Raw genomic sequence first — 18,677 nt, forward strand, 5'->3', positions numbered from 1 at the left:
ATGGCCAGCTCCAGATAGTGGCCATCGGCGACTGCAATTTGGATTGTTTTGTTCAGAGTTCTCATTAGCCTCTCGACCTCTCCATTGGCTTGCGGCCATCTTGGTGTTATCCGTTTGTGTTTGACGCCATGGCTCTGTAGGTACTCTGTAAACTCGCTGCCATTGAACGGGGGTCCATTGTCTGTGCCGACTTCCTTCATGATCCCGTGGGTGGCGATGATCTTTTCGAACTTAGGGATCACCTCAGATGCTGCTGTCGATGTCACAATTTCTACTTCGGGGTAGCGGGAAAAGTCGTCCACCACAACAAGCATGTATTTGCCTCCGGGAAGACTGCCAAAGTCTGCGCTTACTCGTACCCACGGGGATGTCGGCCCTTCTTCGGTGATTACCGGTGCTGGAGGGTTTGGTAGGCTTGTCGCTAGGCATACCGGACAGCTATGAACCACTTCCTCGACGGCTCCGTCGAGTCCGGGGAACCACAACTTGCTTCTGAGTCTGTTTTTGGACTTGACGATCCCTTGGTGCGATCCGTGAGCCAGCAAGGCAGCCTGTTGGGCGAGGCTGCTGGGCAGTACAAGGCGCGGGCCTCTCAGGAGACATCCTTCGGTTGAGACGGACAGTTCCTGTTTGACTTGATGCAGGGCCTTCAGAACAGTTTGGGCGTCCTGCGTGCGAAAGGATGCCGGGCTTTGCAGCGCCTTTCAGTCGCTGGATCCTATGGCTTGGATCGCGATCTGGAGGCAGTCATCATCCTTAGTGGCTCTCACTACTTCCTCCTGGGACATTGGACGCGGCTTTGACCTTTCAACGACTAGCCGGACGTACTCTTCCGTGGCTGCTGCTTCAGCTGCTTCCGCGTCAGTGACTAGACTGGCGTGTCTTGACAGATAATACGCGGGGTTCCGCGTGCCGGGCCGGTGTTCTACGGTGAAGTGGAACTCCTGCAGTTGCAGCACCCATTTCTCGGTGGTGGGCGAGAGGATGAACCTTGGAACAGTGGTATTAGGGGCTTATGATCGGTGATTACTGAGAAGGGATGTCCATAGAGGTAGATATGGAAATGGCGGCACCCCCACAGGATGGCAATCGCCTCACGTTCAATTTGCGAGTACTGTTGTTCGGTCGGTGTCAGTGTGCGGCTGGCGTACGCTACAGGGGCCCACTCTCCACTCTCCGCACGCCTGACGCTGCGATAGGACTGCTCCCAGGCCAGTGGGGCTGGCATCCACCAGCAGTTGTGACTCGTGCTGCGGGTTGAAGTAGGCCAGGGTCGTGCCAGCCGACAGGGCTGCTTTGGTGTTCATGAACGACTCCTGCTGTTCTGGGCCCCACATCCAGGCGGCATTTGACTTAGTAAGGTCGCGGAGGGGCCCCGTTAAGTCCGACAGATCTTTGATGAAACGCCCGCAGTATGTCACCATACCTAGGAAGCTGCGGACGGCTGTCACAGACGTGGGGGCTGGCGCGCCGTGGATGTCTTTGACCTTGTCCGGGTCGGGGCCAACTCCTTGGTCGGAGAACCTGTATCCGAAGAAGCTGATGTCTTTGCGTAGGAACTCGCATTTGTCCTTGTGGAGAGTTAGTCCTCTTTCCTTTAGCCGGTTGAACACTGCTTGGAGGCGTGTGATGTGCTCTTCCAAGGTTGGGGCATGAACCAGGATGTCGTCGCTCACATTGAGCACACCGTCGAGGCCTTGGAGGACATTGTGAATGATGTTCTGAAACACCTCAGCCGCACTCGAAATGCCGAAGTTTAGTCTTGTATATCTCCACAGGCCTGCGTGGGTGGAGAAGGTTGTTATTGGGCGCGAGTCTGGGTGAAGAGGGATCTGATGATACCCCGACCGCAGGTCCATCTTGGAGAACCACTTAGACCCTGCAAGCTCCCTGATGATTTAGTCAATGGTCAGCGTCAGGTGACGTTCCCTATTAATTGCTAGGTTGGGGAGGCGCATGTCCACACATCCTCACAGCTTCGGGTTGCTTTGGCTTTTTGGCTACAACGATGGGGGACACCCACGGCGTGGGTCCAGTCACTCGTTCGATGATACCTGCGTGTTCAAGCATCCTCAACTCAGCTTCGACTTTGGGCCGGAGGTGAAAAGCGATCCGTCTGTGCCGGAGGGCTACCGGGGCTATCGACTGGTCAATGTGGAGTCGGACGGGGGGCCCTCGTAGGCATCCGATGCCCTCAAATAGCGAGGAATGCTCTGTAACCAGATGGTCCAAACCTTGTGCTTGTACTGTAAGGGCAAAATGTATGAGCCCGAGTTCCCGTGCTGTCTTGCAACCAAGAAGGAACCCTGAACCTTCTTGGGATATGTAGATCTTTGTCTGCAGCTGCGTTGAGTCGTGGGTCACAGTCGTCTGGAATACTCCGCACAGGCGCAACGGCGCCGGGTTCCGTAGGCAAACACTTGCACTCTTGTGGGGTGAAGCGTGGGGGCGTCTTCGAGGCATTGATACACGCTGGCAGCCATGAGGTTTATTGTGGCGCCGGTGTCTGAGGGCTCTGACCACTTGGACGGTGCACATCGGTTCGGTCGACGACGCGGCTGCTAGGGCGTTGAGCATGCGCACCACGTGGACTGACGCGGCGTCTTCGTCGTCGTCCATGTCGCTGCTGTTCGACGTGTTCTGTATTGGTGCCACTTGTCGTACTCTCCTGGGCGGGCCACTCTGCTTCTTCCGTTGGGACGATAAGCAGACACTCGCAAAATGATTTGCTTTTCCACACGCGCTGCAGATTTTGCCCTGGGCTGGGCAGGCGCCCTTGTGGGGGGGTGACACCTCCGCACCACATGCAGGCTTGGTCGTGGGAGGACTGGCTTGGTTTCGGCCGCCCTTTCTTGGGGGTTCTCATCCGGCCGTCTGTTGGTTGCGACCTGATGGCACACACGGGTTCCGTCTTGATTGTTACCGTTGTAGTCGGTTCCATGTGGGCAGCACGTGCTTTAGAGAGCTCTTTGGACCGCCCCAGGGCCAGGATGTCGCGCATGGGCATCTCGTCCGTTTCAAGCACTCTCTCACGCAGCTTCAGGGAGGCGCATCCCTGTATGAACTGGGCTCGAATTTCATCTGCCGCATCCGGGAGGGTACACGTGCTGGCTAATTTCTTGAGCCGAGTATAGAATACATCTACGGACTCCTCTGGGAGCTGGCGTGCCTGGCGTAGGAGAAAGCGTTCGTAATCCGCACTAGTAAACGGCTCAAAATACCTCGTGATGGCGTCTCGTAGGGTCGCATACGTGTGGGGCGGGGCACCCTCTGTGACGTCCTTGGAGATGTCGTGGATGGCTTCACCCCCTAGGTATAACAGCATTGCGCGTTGGCGCCCCACCGCAATATTCGCTGCGACTAAGTAATTTTCGAGCCGCTCTAGCCACTTTTTCCATCGGGCAGCCTGAGAGGGGGGGCTCCCTGTGACAGTAAAAGGCTCTAGATGCGGCACGGTGGCCATGATGGCTGAAGCACTGCCGATTGGGTGACAGGAGGGGCTTCAAGAACCACCGTGGGTTGCTGCAGACGTCTGGGAATGGAAAACCAGCGGTGCGGAGGGTTATGAGGTCCCGTTCCGCGAGATGCGTGAGGGATGGCAGGGTTTGTGCTCACGCGAGAAGCGTGAGAAATGGTGGATCGGCCGCGTCGCGCGCCAGGAGTGAGGTGCGGGAACTCACTGCGCGGGAAGGCCGATGAACCGACCGGGGGCCGAGTACAGCGGTGCAGCCGGAGGGCTGGAGGCAGCGTTGAGCAGCGGGGGCACTCGGGGGGGGGGGGGGGGACCTGAGGGTGACGACCAGGTCCGCGGAGCTGCAGGATGGCACAGGAGGCAGGCCGGACGTGTCAGTCGGCACTGGTGAGTAGAGTGCCGGGTGCGCCACGTGCAGGCTTGCACGGCGCTAGGCAGCGGAGCACGCCTGGGTCGCGGTGGTGCGGCAGGACACGCTCTGGGGTGGAAATAAGACCACCGTTGTCGCCAGTGTAGTGTCCTGGTCAAGGCATAAGGAGAGACGACACATGGATTGCAGTTGGTGGCGGTAACTAACCTGACCACGCCCAGCTCCCTGGGCCTTTTATTACTCAACTTGCGTGTCCACGCATACGCCTGGACTGAACCAACGACCCCTTACGCTCCAGGGGTAAACCATGCAATAACAGTGGGAGGGGGCGTGTGCTACAGTGGTACACCCCACTGGCAGCAACACTACACTATGCTTCTCCCTTGCAAAACGAGATCCAGGGAGAACCACAACAGTTGCCCACTGCGCCCATGAACTGAGCAGTTTGTGTGATATCTCAATTAGACCTCATTACTCTCAGGAGAACCACTCCAATACCCGACGGGTGATTTTGTATTGTGTGTTTGGGGGAGGGGAGTAGATTAGCCAGAGCAGGTTTTGAAGAATTCTCTTGGCATTTGCTTCTGCATACCATGGGAAAATATTTCGTTTAGCATTAGTGTTGACTTACTTAATCTTTTATCGATCTTCACCCACACCCCCTCCCCCAAACTTCTTGCACACCCTTTGGAACTTTTTCATGTAACTTTTTTTTTAACTGGGGGGGTGAGGGGGAACGGTTCCCTTTGCAATAACCATTCTAACGTACTTTAATGAATTTACAATCTGTAGAATTGTACAATTTAGTTTTGAGTAAGGGAGGAGTGTGGAGTCAAAGATAGGAATATCAATGAAATGCCCTAAATTTGAAAGATTAGTAAGGACAAAAATATTAATTCGTTTCCTTTATCTTACTGAAAGGATAAAAACATTAATTAATTTGCATATTGCAATACTTCTAATGCTAAGCATATAAAACAGCTTAAGCAAAGAAATTGTTTCCTTCCATTTGAATATGCTTTAACTTATGAACTTTGAGACAGTGAGAGGAGTTTTGTAAAAAGTGGTGGTATTTCCTGTTTTACTACATATTGGAATTAGTAAACTGATTGTTTTACTCGCAGAGGCACTTTTCGAAACCGCTGCACTGCTTGCAAGTTAGCTGGTATTCTCAAAAGGGCTCAATTGGGTATATTAAGCCCTGAACAATTAAGTCAATATAATGATTTACTAAAAGTGTGCTTTTTGGCAGTCCTCTTTTCTGCTCTGCGGTGGGTGGGACAACCGGATTTCAGAGCATAGCATTAATCTTGACAAATTCTTCTCATGCCGCATGTCTTAAAATGTTAGCCCTAGTTATGTCGAAAATGCACGACTGCAATTCTGGTTTTATGTATGGTGGTTTCTAAAAGCACAAATTGGAATCTCCCCAATGTCGAACCAGTGGAGGATTTAACATTTCAGACTGAGTATGCTGCAAGTAAAATTCCTTTCTGGTTGGAGTTAAAGTTGATCTAAAGACTGACAGACCTCCCAAGTGATAGGAGTGAAACTTTGCCTGTATAGGTTAGCCTTTTGCTGTTCTCTCATATTGCAGGCTGGTTTCCACCATATATGTGCCGGAGGATTGGCAGATATGAGTTGGGTGGAAGCTTGATGGTGCTTCGAGCAATTTGTTCTGGATGCAAATGCTTGGGCCCCATTTAGCGTCCTGAAGTTAAGATACTGTTGCCCAGTTGTAAATGTAGAAAGCAGTTAATGCCGATATATCTTCCTTAATTCCTCTAATCATTTATTCCATACCTCGGGGTTTTGTTCTTAGTTCAATGCATTTTTTTCAATTATCCTTTTGCGTTTCAGCCGCTATCGCAGCATGTGCCCGTGACCGCTTTATAGCAGCATTCGGTGCTGAGTAAATACAACAGCTTTAACTCTCCTCAACTCTGCTTTGTAAGCTACCATTGAACATCACAACCAACTACAAAACCTCTTTAGCAGCATGTTCCTACCGTAGCTACTTCCTCCCATTTCTTTTTGGAGGCCATTGTCCGTTTTGCCCAGAAGTGTTGGAAACAACTGCACATTTCTTTTTTTATATCCCCGTCCTATAGAAAGCCCAGACTAAAATGGTTGAACCCCATTTGTAAAAACTTGGGGTTCAGGGTAGCCATGGCAGCCCTGAGGGTCCTTAGGACTGACACGGAACAAGCTATTGTGGTAGCAGTGGCAAAGTTTCTGGGATGGGCCTGGGTGATTAAAGCCAACAAGCTGAGACTCTCCCATCTTGAAATGCCCTTCTTATCCCTTCTGTCTATATTTTAAATTGTGTCCTCCTGTTATAATGGTTTTTATCTTGTCCAAATAATGCTGGCTCACTTTGGTTTAAATACTGTTTTAAACATTGCCATAAATAGTTTTTTTATGCTGATGTCTTTTATGATTTTTCTAAAAATCGAAATAAGGACTTTGAAAGAAATTGATAGAGATACTGATCACCAACTTGCTGATTTAACTAAACCGAAGTTAAAGCCTGTGGAAGAGAGTAGGAAAGGGCAATGTGGGATTACCAGTCCTTGCCTCCAGGTAGAGGCATTATTACAACTTTAATATTGAAAAGGAGCCTTTAGATTTGAAACACTGAAGTTGGCGTTTCCCCCTCTAATCAGCGAGCATGCTTTGTTCTTTTTCACAAGCCCATATCGGCTGCCAATTCTAATCCTCCGAGGGGCTGATTTGCTCTTATGTCAGTTGACACACCCCTGAATACTGTTTTTTGATAGAGCAAAGGCCGTCCTTTGGTATGAGATGAATGCATAAAGGAAACGCCCCTGTTGCTGAACCATTAACCAAGATGTATTTTTGTATTTATTTTATTTTCACAATCTTTTATTTAAATAAAAAAAAACATACACAGACTCCGTGTATAGAAGATGAAGGAATTAGTGTAGTTATCTTGATTCAGATGGTGCATTCTAATTGTATTCTCAGATTCTGTCCTTCACACTGCTTTTAATGTCTAAAATTGTTCCATCTCTCTTCTCCGTCCCCAGGCACAAATGAAGACGCCATCATCGACATTATTGCAAACCGTACTATCGCTCAGCGCCAGGAAATCAAAATAGCCTATAAGACCACGGTTGGCAAGGTAAGTGATATTCTGGACAATGGTACCATGCAGACTAATAAGGGGGGGGGGTGAGGGCTCTTCGAAGCTTCAAAGTTTGAGCAGGTCAATAAGAATTCCATCATTTATGCCTAAATGCTCAGCTAAAATCTTGCCCCCACTCCTTCTCACTTTCAGTGACCCTGGCTTCTTACTACTGCCCTGGCCTGTTCGCGGTTTGGGCTGCCTGAGGTGGGGAAGAGCTCTTGCACCATGAGTGGTGGGAAGGATCATATTCCCACAATTGGGTACATTTTGCGGCCAATGTATGCAGGCTTTTCTGCAGCTTTGTCTCAGGGTGAGATTTGCTATCTAGGGGCACCCTGTCTTTTGTGTGCACCCTATTAAGTCTGTGGATTTTATGCTATCAAAGTCCAGTGTGGCTTCAGTATGCAGTGCACACTAAGGCAATTGGCTATATCGCTTCCTTAATATGTGTCTACCCTACCAATTGAAGCTACTGATTACTATTTTTTTTAATCTGATTTTTAAAATAAGAAAATAAACTCGAATCTATTGATTAGCCACAAATGAAACCAGAAGACTGTCTCAATGTTGTCGTCTCATACAAACAAGCCCTGGCAAAGCCAATAGGTCTTGCCTACATGAGATATTGGCTTTGTCAATTTTTTTTTTTACCAATGTTGTACAACCGATGTGCATTATGGTTGAAGGTTTAAAAATCCCTATGACTCACCCAGTGCTGTAGGGTGGGATGTGAGGCATCACTCGGAAAGGGAGGTGAAGTGGTGTTGAGGGGGGGGGGGGGAAGCACTATGTCATTGCCAGCAGTATCCGCATCATAGTACTTTGGTTTCTGTTCTGCCTGATTGGGCGGGGGGCAACATGGACAATGGCAGGAGGGTGGACAAGTGAGCGGGGCAACACAAACAGTGGGAGGGAGGGTTGAAAAGCACTAGGACGCAGCCAGCAGTTTCAGAGTATGTAGCCATGCCCCAGGGAAGGGACAAACATTCAAAGAGTAAGAAGCCTACAGCAGCTGACCAGCAAGACTCATCTAATGAGAGACAACGAAGACCACCAATGGTAAGCAATGAGTGGTCTCTAAGCCTATTGAAAGAAAACAAGTAGTCTCTGAGTTTAGCAATAGAAGAAAGTGCATTCCTGCTACCACTATGATAACAATTGCGAAATGAATAAAAACCTAAACAAACAGATCAAGTAGTTAAATAACATAAAACCTCAGGAAGGCTAACCAGGCATACAAGACACAAAATGGGGCTCACCGCTTTATCAATTTTCGCCTGCTGGGATTATGCTGGATGACAGTTAATTCTAAGCCACAGGCAAGAATTAATTCCTGCCAGTATGCCCTTGGATCTGGGGACTCGTTTTGTAGATGTACTTTGGCAATGCCTACATGTGCAACTGTAATGCATAAAAATAGATCCCAACCACATTACGAGGTGTTGAGCTTCAATGACCCAACATGACTGACTTTGGATCAAAGTTGATCCCATACTATGGCAGTTAATTTATCTAATTGTGTAGCCCAAAATGGTGAAAGGAGTGGGCAAGTTGCAAAGATATTGTGAGTGTCTGCACCCAGCCCCTACACGGAAAGCAATCCGTTTTGCTCTAAAAGCCCATTCTAAACAATTTGTAAGGTGTATAATATATATTTAAAATCTTGACTGTAAATTTATACTTGTATAGCGCACTACTCACCTGCAAGGGTCTCAAGGCGCTTGTACGAATACCGCTGTGGAACCCATCCTGGCTTTCCCTGTGAGGTGTCCACTCCTGGGCACCCCCAAGCTGGAGGCCAGGCATCCTTAGCGTTGTGGGGGCCTTTGTGGAGATTAAGCAAGCTATTGCCCAGAGTTGCAGAGTGTGACTCCATGATTGGAATAGGCACCGAGGCGAGAATTATCATGTCCGTGGAATTTTGAGCCCAAGACCCTCTGAGGCGGGGAATTGAACCCTGTTCCCGGGATAGACCGCCGCATCAGGGTCTGCCGCTCTAACCATTGAGCCACACTTCACCACTGAATGAGCTTTAAGGTGTGATACATTAAGTGTACTTTGGGCCAGCTGCATACTAAATCGAATATCTTTGCAAGACACTGCCAGGCCCAAATTCTTAATCCATTTAGTCACCAATTTATAAATGTTGTTCATTTGCCACTGGGTTCAAGCTAGCCTGGCTGATGAGGGGTGTTACCCTGAAACTGGTGTCAGGATGCTTGTTTTCGGTCCATGGAAAACCTCTCTTGGCAGTTCGGGCTGGACTGTTCACATGAGGCACAGGGTCAAGACTGATTTGCATATGGCTGAGTCTGAACTGGGATGGCAAAGTGAGCTACAGAACGATGATGGATCCAACCCAGATCTGTGACTGGGGGTAAATGTCTGAAAAGTTTCAGTGCTCAGTCTATCAAACTTGTGTTTTTGCTTTCTTCATTAGAAGTGCATCTAATAAGAGTCTTATACAAGGTACTGATAGAAAGAAATGAATTCTGAACAATTGAGAGTACGAAGATGGGCAATGAATTTTCTAAGCTGCAAGAACCTAAAAATGCTCTGCCAATGCATGCTGCACAGATGCTGTAATGCCCCAAATAAAAGGAATACCCCATCGGAAAACAATTGAACAAGCTGTTTTGTGCCATTTTGGAGCCGGTGCCAGAACTGTACAATTGCAACAGCATATTAGGGTTTGGACCTTAGTATGAGTACTGTTTGAAGGTCAAGCTATTGCAATACAATTTAATGGAGAGCCAAATCTTGTGCTCAAAGTATTTTAACCTAGTGCGTTTGAAATAGAATGCATCGATCAAGCCCTGCATAGGTGACTGGGTGCGGCTAAAAATCCCACTCTCTGGAAAAGGCAAGATGGCTGCCAGTCGAAAATACCCATGACTGGTAAACAAAAAAAGTCTCCAAGAGATAGTGCATGCACCACTTTTGAGGTGCATGCGCGAATGTTGAATGGACTTTAAAGGGCAGTGTTAGTTTTGAGGGGGGCACACATTGTATTTAACTATGTTTGGCATCGACCCGTTAGGTCTTCGCACAAAATGCTGCTTGGACTATGGGACTGAGTTTTGGAGAACTTAAAAAATGGTGTTTTGTATTAATAGAGTTATTTATGCAGTACATACAGTCTTGTATGGTATACACAGGAGAGAACAAGTTTCAATTGTTGTATGGAGTTTACATGACCTCATTAGTTCAGCAGTGCATGCACACTGTTGTAGGTAATTTGCAGGATAGCATTAGTCAAGCGGTGCATGCGGAAAATGCAACGCGCTGAGGTGCATGCACCCTGGTTTATGGAATTTACAGGATGGCGTTATTTATGAGGAGAATGCATAGTTTCCTGGACAATCTAGAGTTGCGACCCATTTGAAGTGCACTGAAAGTGTTGTATGGAATTTACAAGACCGTAGTTCTGAGCAAGGCCACGAACTATTACATTTTTCTGCTGCTGTGTTCTCTGCATGATTATGGATTTGCGGCACTTGGCACGCAATCCACCATCTGCTGGATAATCTGGATATTTTAACAAAATGATGGCTGGTCACCTTTCTGTTGCTTATTGCTATGTTTGAGAGTTGATCTGATACTAATGAGGTGAACCGTATGTTAACAAGTGTAAAGATCTAAAAATAATAAAGTAATGTTGTCGCACAATATGAAGGGGGGAGGAGGGCACTAGAATTATGCCACTGCTGCTTTTTGCACATAATTATGGATTTGCCACAAAATCCTTCATCTGCTGTGCAATCTGCAGATTTTAACAAAAGAACCAGTTTTTAGCTTAAACGGGTCAAAAGTTACAAAACGTGACATGTTTGCGTGCATTGAAAGGCCCTTCGTAAAAGGTTAACTGGTCGGCTTTCAGTTGCTTATTTCTGTATTTGGTTGTATAAACTGGTACTAATGAGGTGAAATATTTTCCCAGACGGTATATCCGTGTTTAAAAATGCCAACATAATTAAGTTATGCTATCAAATCTGCTGCATAACACACCTTTTCCTGCTGCATAATTTAGTCAACTCTTCTGCATAATTTGATGCTTACCTGAGTATAATTCTAGTGGCCCTGATTATACTGCAAAATGTGCCTTTTCTTGCAACATAATTTAGTCAAATTTGTCACATAATTTGGTCCTCCCCTGCTGCATAATTCCAGTAGCACTGGTTATGCTGTGTAAGCGTAGAGTATTTTCCGTGCTATCTGGGCCTAGGAAATGTTTTGAGTTGCATGCTCAGTGTTGCATAGACTAAATCCGGTGTCTCTTAACATTCCATGTAATAAGGGCATTTATGTTCAATGAAAAGCCTCCTGAGCTACCATAACTGTCAGAGATGTATTATTTACCACATTAGACCAGCTCAGATCTGTGGCAACCCTTAGCAAACATTACCAGAGTGATCCCTTAACTGCATTAGAACAGTTGATTGCAATCTGAAAATGCTTTGTCCATGTGAAATGCCTTTGTATGGGTGGCATGTAACCGCCATAGCTACAATGCCCATAGCGCCAAGTTATTAATATTGGTAATAACTCTCCCCAACACGTTTGAATTTTTATCACTAAAACATTATCACTCAAACATCAGCATTAACTATATTTTGGAAATAAACCTCAACTTTTGAGTCCTGAAAATACACACGTTTCCGTCAAATACATTCTTTTCAAATGTGCTACTCGTAAATTAATTCAACCAAGCTAAAGCTTCTAATTTCGGTGCCCTGGCTGCACACTCCAGAGCTACTAGCAGCTCGCAAGCTACTCGTTGGAGAAGCCTGACTAGATGGGTTAGGATTGGTTGTAGGGGAAAGCGCACAACTGTGGTGTAGGCATTAGAGGGCTGTTTCGAAGTGCATGCACAGTGATGTGTGTTTGGCTGCAGGCAGTATTTGATTTATATGAGCCAGGAGTACTCGTGAGTTATATGCACCACATGTTAATCCAAGTACATGGAATACTGACCGGCCTGTCTTTGAAAGGCTTTGTTTGAGTTTTATGGATTGAGGTGGGGTCTTGGAGTGGTCGCCCAGATTTTGTGTGCATTGTTCGACCTCGCATTGCATGTGTGTTTTTCTGTCTAACAAAGAGGGAATCTGCTTAATTGGGTAAGCATTGAGTGTTCGTGCTTCTCGCTCTAGCAGTGATTTATGTTTTTGACCATGCTTTGAGAGTGTTTTCCCGCCCTAGCAGGGTGAGTTTGTGTTTACCGACCTTGCGTTGTGTTTACTTGACCGAGCACCCATTTTGTGTTTCTCGATGTAGCAGTGTGCGAGTTTTTGTTCTACCGTGTGTGCTTTTCGACTTCGCATTGATTTTTATTTTTTTGTGTTTTTTCAAGCTAATCTTTTGTGTTTCCGTACACTCAACATAGGGATTGAACAGAGGGTTTACTGGGACTTGCACTGCTCACGGTGACTCACGCTGTGAGTAACCCTTGGGCGCTCTTCCCAGGATGTTGCAACACTGCATGGAAAGAGACGTTAAGGGCGTGGACGTTGTTGGCACCCAGTTAGTGCTCACAGCTATTTTCTGCACCGGGCAAGTTTTGCCGTTAATTTGATGACTGGAGAGAGTGACGCAGTGAGTTTGCCACCACCTTCAGTAGTAATAATTGGATTTGTCTTTTCTGGGTTCGAAGTACAATGTTTTCTAAGCCCCAATGCTGGGCTACACGGACTACTTGATATTTCGGTTTTGTATAGCCGATTGAGGCTTTAAGAGGTTTAAACCATTTCAGTATTGTGGCAAAATGAGTTTTATAGTACTTTGATATACTGAACATTCACTGTGCAAGTAAATAGCACAAAATACCAAAGTTGGGTTGAATTGGCCTTAACTTGAAAGGCCACCCCAGGTGTTGTCGGTAAACCTTTATCGTGAGGTAGTGGGAGTGTGGTAGTTGCCTCTCATAGGATCATGCCCTTTATTAGAGCTGGAACTTAAGAATAGATTTTTTTTAAAGCAGTGTATAAAAGAACACCTTCACTTCTATCATTTGGTGATTCCTAGTAAATGTAATGTAGCTCCAGGTTTTGTTTTTTAATAGTCGGAGACATTCCACAATCAAATATTTTCAACAATCACTGACTATTTCGTCCGGTTTAGTTTTTATTTATTTATTTTGTGTGACTTCCAAATCCTGTTTACTTCAGTTATTGGTTCTTGGTACAGAGGATGCCGGTTTAAGAGAGCAGAAACTCTTCTTTGACGTCCAGTCTTTGGGTAGGACATGGAAACTGGTGACCACGGCTAATGCCGTTAATACCCTTAACTTGACCTCTGAGGAATGCAAGAGCTTTTGGCCTTATTTGTCTTTGGTAATAGTGAAATTGAGGCTCTTGAGGGAGATCTATGTACATTAGGTTGAATAGTGCCTTATCTAGCAGGTATCGGGATAAATGGAACTCGTAGGGTCATTTAGTTAGGAATTTAGTTAATCTAAAACATTCTTTGCAACGAATGCTTCGACAATTAGCTGTTGATATTCCTCTTGCAGCCCTTATGCCTCTAAATGCATAGTAAATGACAACATATATCGCCTTGTTCTAAAACTAATAAAGATGACTCTATATAACTATAGAACGACTATACCTCGCCAGTGTTTAACACCATTCATGGCTGCATATAGTTTAGCAACAATATAATAGTTTTGTGAGAAAATAATTCCAATAAATTCAAATTGTCTGTTTATTTTGGGAGACCAGTCACTATGCCTATTGGGATTATGCAATTCTGTGCTATTTCAGTATAATTATGGCTTTACCTCATTTGCTACGTAATCCATCACCTGCTGCATAATTTGTAGATTACAAATCTCTCTAGGTCAAACGGATAAAGTTCAGCAAAAAAGTGCCACATGTGGTGATGTGCTGTGGCTGACCATTCGTAAATGTCGTCTCTGATTAAAACAATTTAGACGGTCGAGACGTAGGATAACGCCTGCCTAAGTCTCAGAGACCAAATCTGATGCCAATAAATGAAACCTCCGCAATGCTTCACTGCCAGTAAACACTATGGATTTATTCAAAATTAAGGTAATTATAGAAGGCAAAAATGTGTTAGTTAAATTATGGCCAATCGATCAGTAATCGTATATCAATCAAATAATGACCGAGCATTATTATTTAGGTCACGGTCTAAAGCCAGTAGCGGCAAGAGCTAAAGTATACTTCTGCTAGAGTACCAACATACACTTTTTTTTTAACATTACTTTAGAAGTAAACTCTAAATCAAATGACAGACTAACGCATAGTCAGCTGAGTTTAAAAGGTAAAGCAAGGGTAAATCAAATAACACGCTAACCTAGACTCTGCACAATTGAGAAAGCAAGAAAAGCCTGCCAGATGTCTCAAAAGCATCATGTTTTATAAGATTTTAGGCAGAAAAACCACACACTCCGTATCGTCTGACATAACCTAATAAGGCTAGATTAACAGACACATTCATGTAAAATAACCACTTTTCCAATGCACAAGATCCGTCCATTAAGATGAATTTTGTAAACTCTTACTTTGCTCAATATTAAAGAGGTGTGTCTATAGGAAATGAAGTAGCTGTTACAGCATTTATGTAATACAGAAATATAATAGACCATTTTATGAATGGTAGCTAGTGAAGACTCGAGCAAAGGATGTTGACTGATACAAACACAGTAACATCCTGAGCATGGTTCCTTCAGATGAAAATTAATTAATACGGTTATATTTAATAAAATAAACAGCACCACGGATGAGGCTTCTGATGTACTGACTGTCTGAAATGGAAAAGCACACGGAGAAACACATGCATATGGTGAATGCTCGTTCACATAAAATCAAAGTGCACTTTATTTCTACAAATGTCTCGTTGTCCATGAAAGCTGGCTCTGGCCTAGTCCTGCTTAATTTTAGATGTGTTTAGCTAGTATTTTCTAATTATTAAAAACACTTCTACATAAACGTATCGGTCCATTTTACTTGCAGATTGCTGTATTCGGGTTCTAAACTGCCAATGTGAGTTAGTGAAATAATACTGTAAGTGTGCCAAATGACAATGAATAGTTTGCCTTTTCTCACCACTTGCATAACTCCACTGTCCCTGCTGATCACTAACGCTTAATGTACAAGATTACAGACCAAAAACAAGCATTTGCAATGCAATAGGTCTTGCTTTTACGTAGGTTTAAGCTATTTGCATTGCGAATGACAATGCATTTTTATTTGTTTCAAAAACCTAAATGAAAGGCATTGTCATTTACAATGCCAATAGCTCAAACTCTCATAAATGTGAGACATGTTGCATTGCAAATACTTGTTTGCCTGTGCTATACTGAACTGATGCGGACTGCACTCAAATTAATTAAATAAAGCAGCGCGGCCACTAAAATGAAAGCGGAATGCGCTGGAATAGGGGAAGACCATTAAAGAAAGAAGTGCTCCCCCACTAAACTATGAAGACCATGCAACGAGTCAAATAAAAAGTCCAGTCGTTATGGGTGGTAACAAATGGAGACAAGACTGTACCCAGGAGGGACTAACGAGCCTCCTAATGAATCAGAATTCAGCTTTTGAGAAGGACAATGACACTAGCCAATTAAAAATATGGGCGTAGTGTGAGCGGGGCTTCCACTGCATACTCTATTACAGCATGCCTCGCAGAGCGAGCAGTGCATGAGTGCTGCCGCTAGGCTAGACCTAATGACAAGTGACTACCATTTTGGCTGTCTAACATTCTACTCTGTCTTGAAGATAAACATTACAACTTTATCAATGTAAATGCCTATCCTGTGTAAAATGATTGTAGTGTCCGCGCTGCCACTGAAACTGAAGGAAAGTATGCAAGTCATGCCATTGATTAGTGCAGCTTTGATGCCATGTTCAAGCACATCTTGGCCAACCGCTCTGCACTGGCATCTGCGCTTATCCTAAAACCCATCTTGCAAATATAGAAGTGATGGGGTGTCAATGCAGGCACCTCTGTGGGATTATGGTAGGGCTACTTTGATAGATTAAGATCTTGATCTTTCAGGTGTGCTGACCCCAGTCCTATTTCTGCATTCATGTACTTTTATTTTATACGTTAACAGGATTTGGAGGATGATGTAAAGTCTGAGCTGACCGGAAAGTTTGAGAAGGTGATTGTAGGTTTACTGACGGCCATCACACAATATGACGTCCAGGAACTAAAGGCTGCAATGAAGGTTGGTAGTGGTTTTCTGTTCCAAGCCGTATTTCTTCTCCCCATGCCCGTCCTGTAGCCTTTTTCATTGTCTGCATTGTGAACGTTGTCCACCTGGAAGCAAAAGGTATTGCTTGGATGAAGGACATTTACTTCTTTGCTTGGTGACACTTATGGATTGGGGATTAGGGGGCCCAGGGATAGTCTGTGCCATTTAGCATATTGAATTTTGCTAATCTACATGCTCGGTTCTTTTGAAACGCTCCTAAAGCAAGGGCCTAGATGGTCTGGTCATATTAGTTTATTTTGTTTTGGTCACATCCTAATTTGTTCCACTGTAGTATTAAAGCCAGTGTTCCAAGTAATACTGTCAAGAATGGGGTCAGGATGACATCTGGTCACTGAACCAGATGGGTGGGTTTGGTGCCCTAAAAATTTGAAGAGCATTATTTTAGTCTCCCAGTTTCAATTGTTATATTTGTTTGCAAGATGCATAAATGTGAGAGGCGGTGGATCCATCCATCAATCCCTCAAATGTCCTTTGTGTTTTACATGTTACTTTTGTGAACAATGGAGGCAAAATGGAGGCCTTTTGTAAGACTGATGCTGTTCCGGTCAAGATGCGTGGACATGCGGTCTCCTGGCCTCTTGAGTGCACACCTTTCATTGCAAAGCGTACTGAGTTGCCATTTCATTTTTACTTGTTTATTTTATGACTTTAATCAGTCCGTGCTTAGAAAATGAAACTGTGTGATATTCCTAGATGTTAAAAACTGCAGTTACCAGAAAACAACGCCCTGTCCCAGTTTACATACAGCAAGGTGTGCAAACTGTCGATCTGCTTATGGGTGTGGAAGTACAAGTTATATTTGCATTTGGATTATTAGACTTTTTCAGGATTTACAAGCTTCTTTACAGCCAAACCTCTTTACGTCATAAGCTCTGCTCAGACATTTAACAGAAGGCACCTTTAGTTGTGCGTTGTTTTAACTCAAAACCAACCTTTATACCCAGGAGCTGGACTGCACATGGAATGGATCAATGCCCACCTGTGTAGCCACTCCGAGAAGGTTATCATGCGTATTATCTTCCGTATTCTCAAAGCACTCCAGTCCCGAGTTCACCAGAACATAGATCTTACACACATTGCATATACTGTGCTGAAAACAACCAGCCGGGACACATGCGTTACAGTTTTCTGGAAACGCTGGGCTTTCATTAGCATGGTAAACTCTGGGTACATAACTGTACTTTATCATTTTAATCCTAGCGATCTCTAATAGTGCACAAATGGTGAGCCATTGATAATCTATGACATCTTCACCCAATTCAGTGGTCCAGGTGTGCCATATCTGTAAACTAGAATGCTCTTTCTGGATTATGTAATGGAGTGCGAAGATGCATTTAGCCATTTTGCTCACTTTCTAGGGGAGAGCTAACCAACCAAGAGCAAAGTGCTAGACTTTTCAGAAATATTGTTTATTCTTGAGCGCGCCATCTACAGACCATCCGTTCAGTTACCTGACTTCATGATCCAGCCTCTTAAATGTGTAGATGTCTTTCAAATGTTAAACCTGGCTCTAGTAGTCAAGACTTACCTTCAGGAAGAACCGTGTGGCCATATTGACTCTGGGCAACCCGCTGCAATGCTCCACCTGTGCCTTGAAGAGACTCCAGTACACAGAAGCTCTTCAAAATTAGAATGGTCTCTAGATGCGAATCCTGGCCTTTCTGTCTCCGGGACGGTGAGTTACATGCAATAGGCATATCACATTGGGCAACTGCATCATATGCACATAAGTGGAGTGCATATAACTATAGAAGTGACATTTCGCCTATCACTCGACAGTCCTGTCAAAAGCTTTTTTTGATTGCAGAATGTGGATGACTAGGGAAGGATTCAGGAACCTAGGCAGCACCATAAACTACTAAGGGAATGTTGTCTCGTTCCTCCATTTTTTTTGTATTGCCTTCACCGTGAGGAAGGGATAACTTGCAGGCTGTTGCAAACTTATGATGGACAAAAAGAAAAGTAATTCACATTCGCATCTCAGACTGTTATGATAGCCACAGCATTACGATGGGACTGCAGTACCACCAAGAGCCAGCTCACCAGACGTTCTTTACACCCACCATTAGCAAGCCGAGTTCCAGCCCTTACAGTCAGTGTTTTCAGTTCTCCAAGCAGTCGTGGAAAATCGGAGTCCCCCCCCCCCAAGAAACGAAAAGGTGTCCAGATCTTTTCAACCCAGAAAGCTGGCCACATCGTAGATGTGGAATAAACTTAAAAAATGCGGCACATATTAAACGTGGTTCATTGACTTTTAAAATGTGAGACTATATACTCAAGAACTATCCAGTTAATCCACATGCAGAACCCCTGGATTTATTTGTATGAAGCATCTGGTGCTACATCTCACGGTCCCCATATTAAAATTCCAGCTACGTATAATTTTCCCTAAATTTTATTTTTAAATTGCTCCTTAGCAAAGCCATGACCTATATATGTTGTACAA

The 18,677-nt window shown here is 45.0% G+C and overlaps 1 protein-coding gene across 3 annotated transcripts in view; it reads left to right on the forward strand.

Annotated features, from left to right (window-relative positions):
- ANXA4 (annexin A4) overlaps positions 1 to 18,677 on the forward strand; it is a 145,988-nt gene that overhangs the window by 62,357 nt on the left and 64,954 nt on the right. For all 3 annotated transcript variants that reach the window (XR_013602492.1, XM_078666686.1, XM_078666687.1), the window contains exons 4-5: positions 6,893 to 6,987; positions 16,070 to 16,183. Coding sequence is in view for 2 of the 3 variants with exons in the window: in XM_078666686.1 (XP_078522812.1) it covers positions 6,893 to 6,987; positions 16,070 to 16,183 (209 nt within the window). In the remaining variant the exon portion in view is untranslated. The remainder of the gene's footprint in view (positions 1 to 6,892; positions 6,988 to 16,069; positions 16,184 to 18,677) is intronic.

This window comes from Lissotriton helveticus, chromosome 11, assembly GCF_964261635.1.
Source record: "Lissotriton helveticus chromosome 11, aLisHel1.1, whole genome shotgun sequence".
Classification (NCBI taxonomy): domain Eukaryota; kingdom Metazoa; phylum Chordata; class Amphibia; order Caudata; family Salamandridae; genus Lissotriton; species Lissotriton helveticus.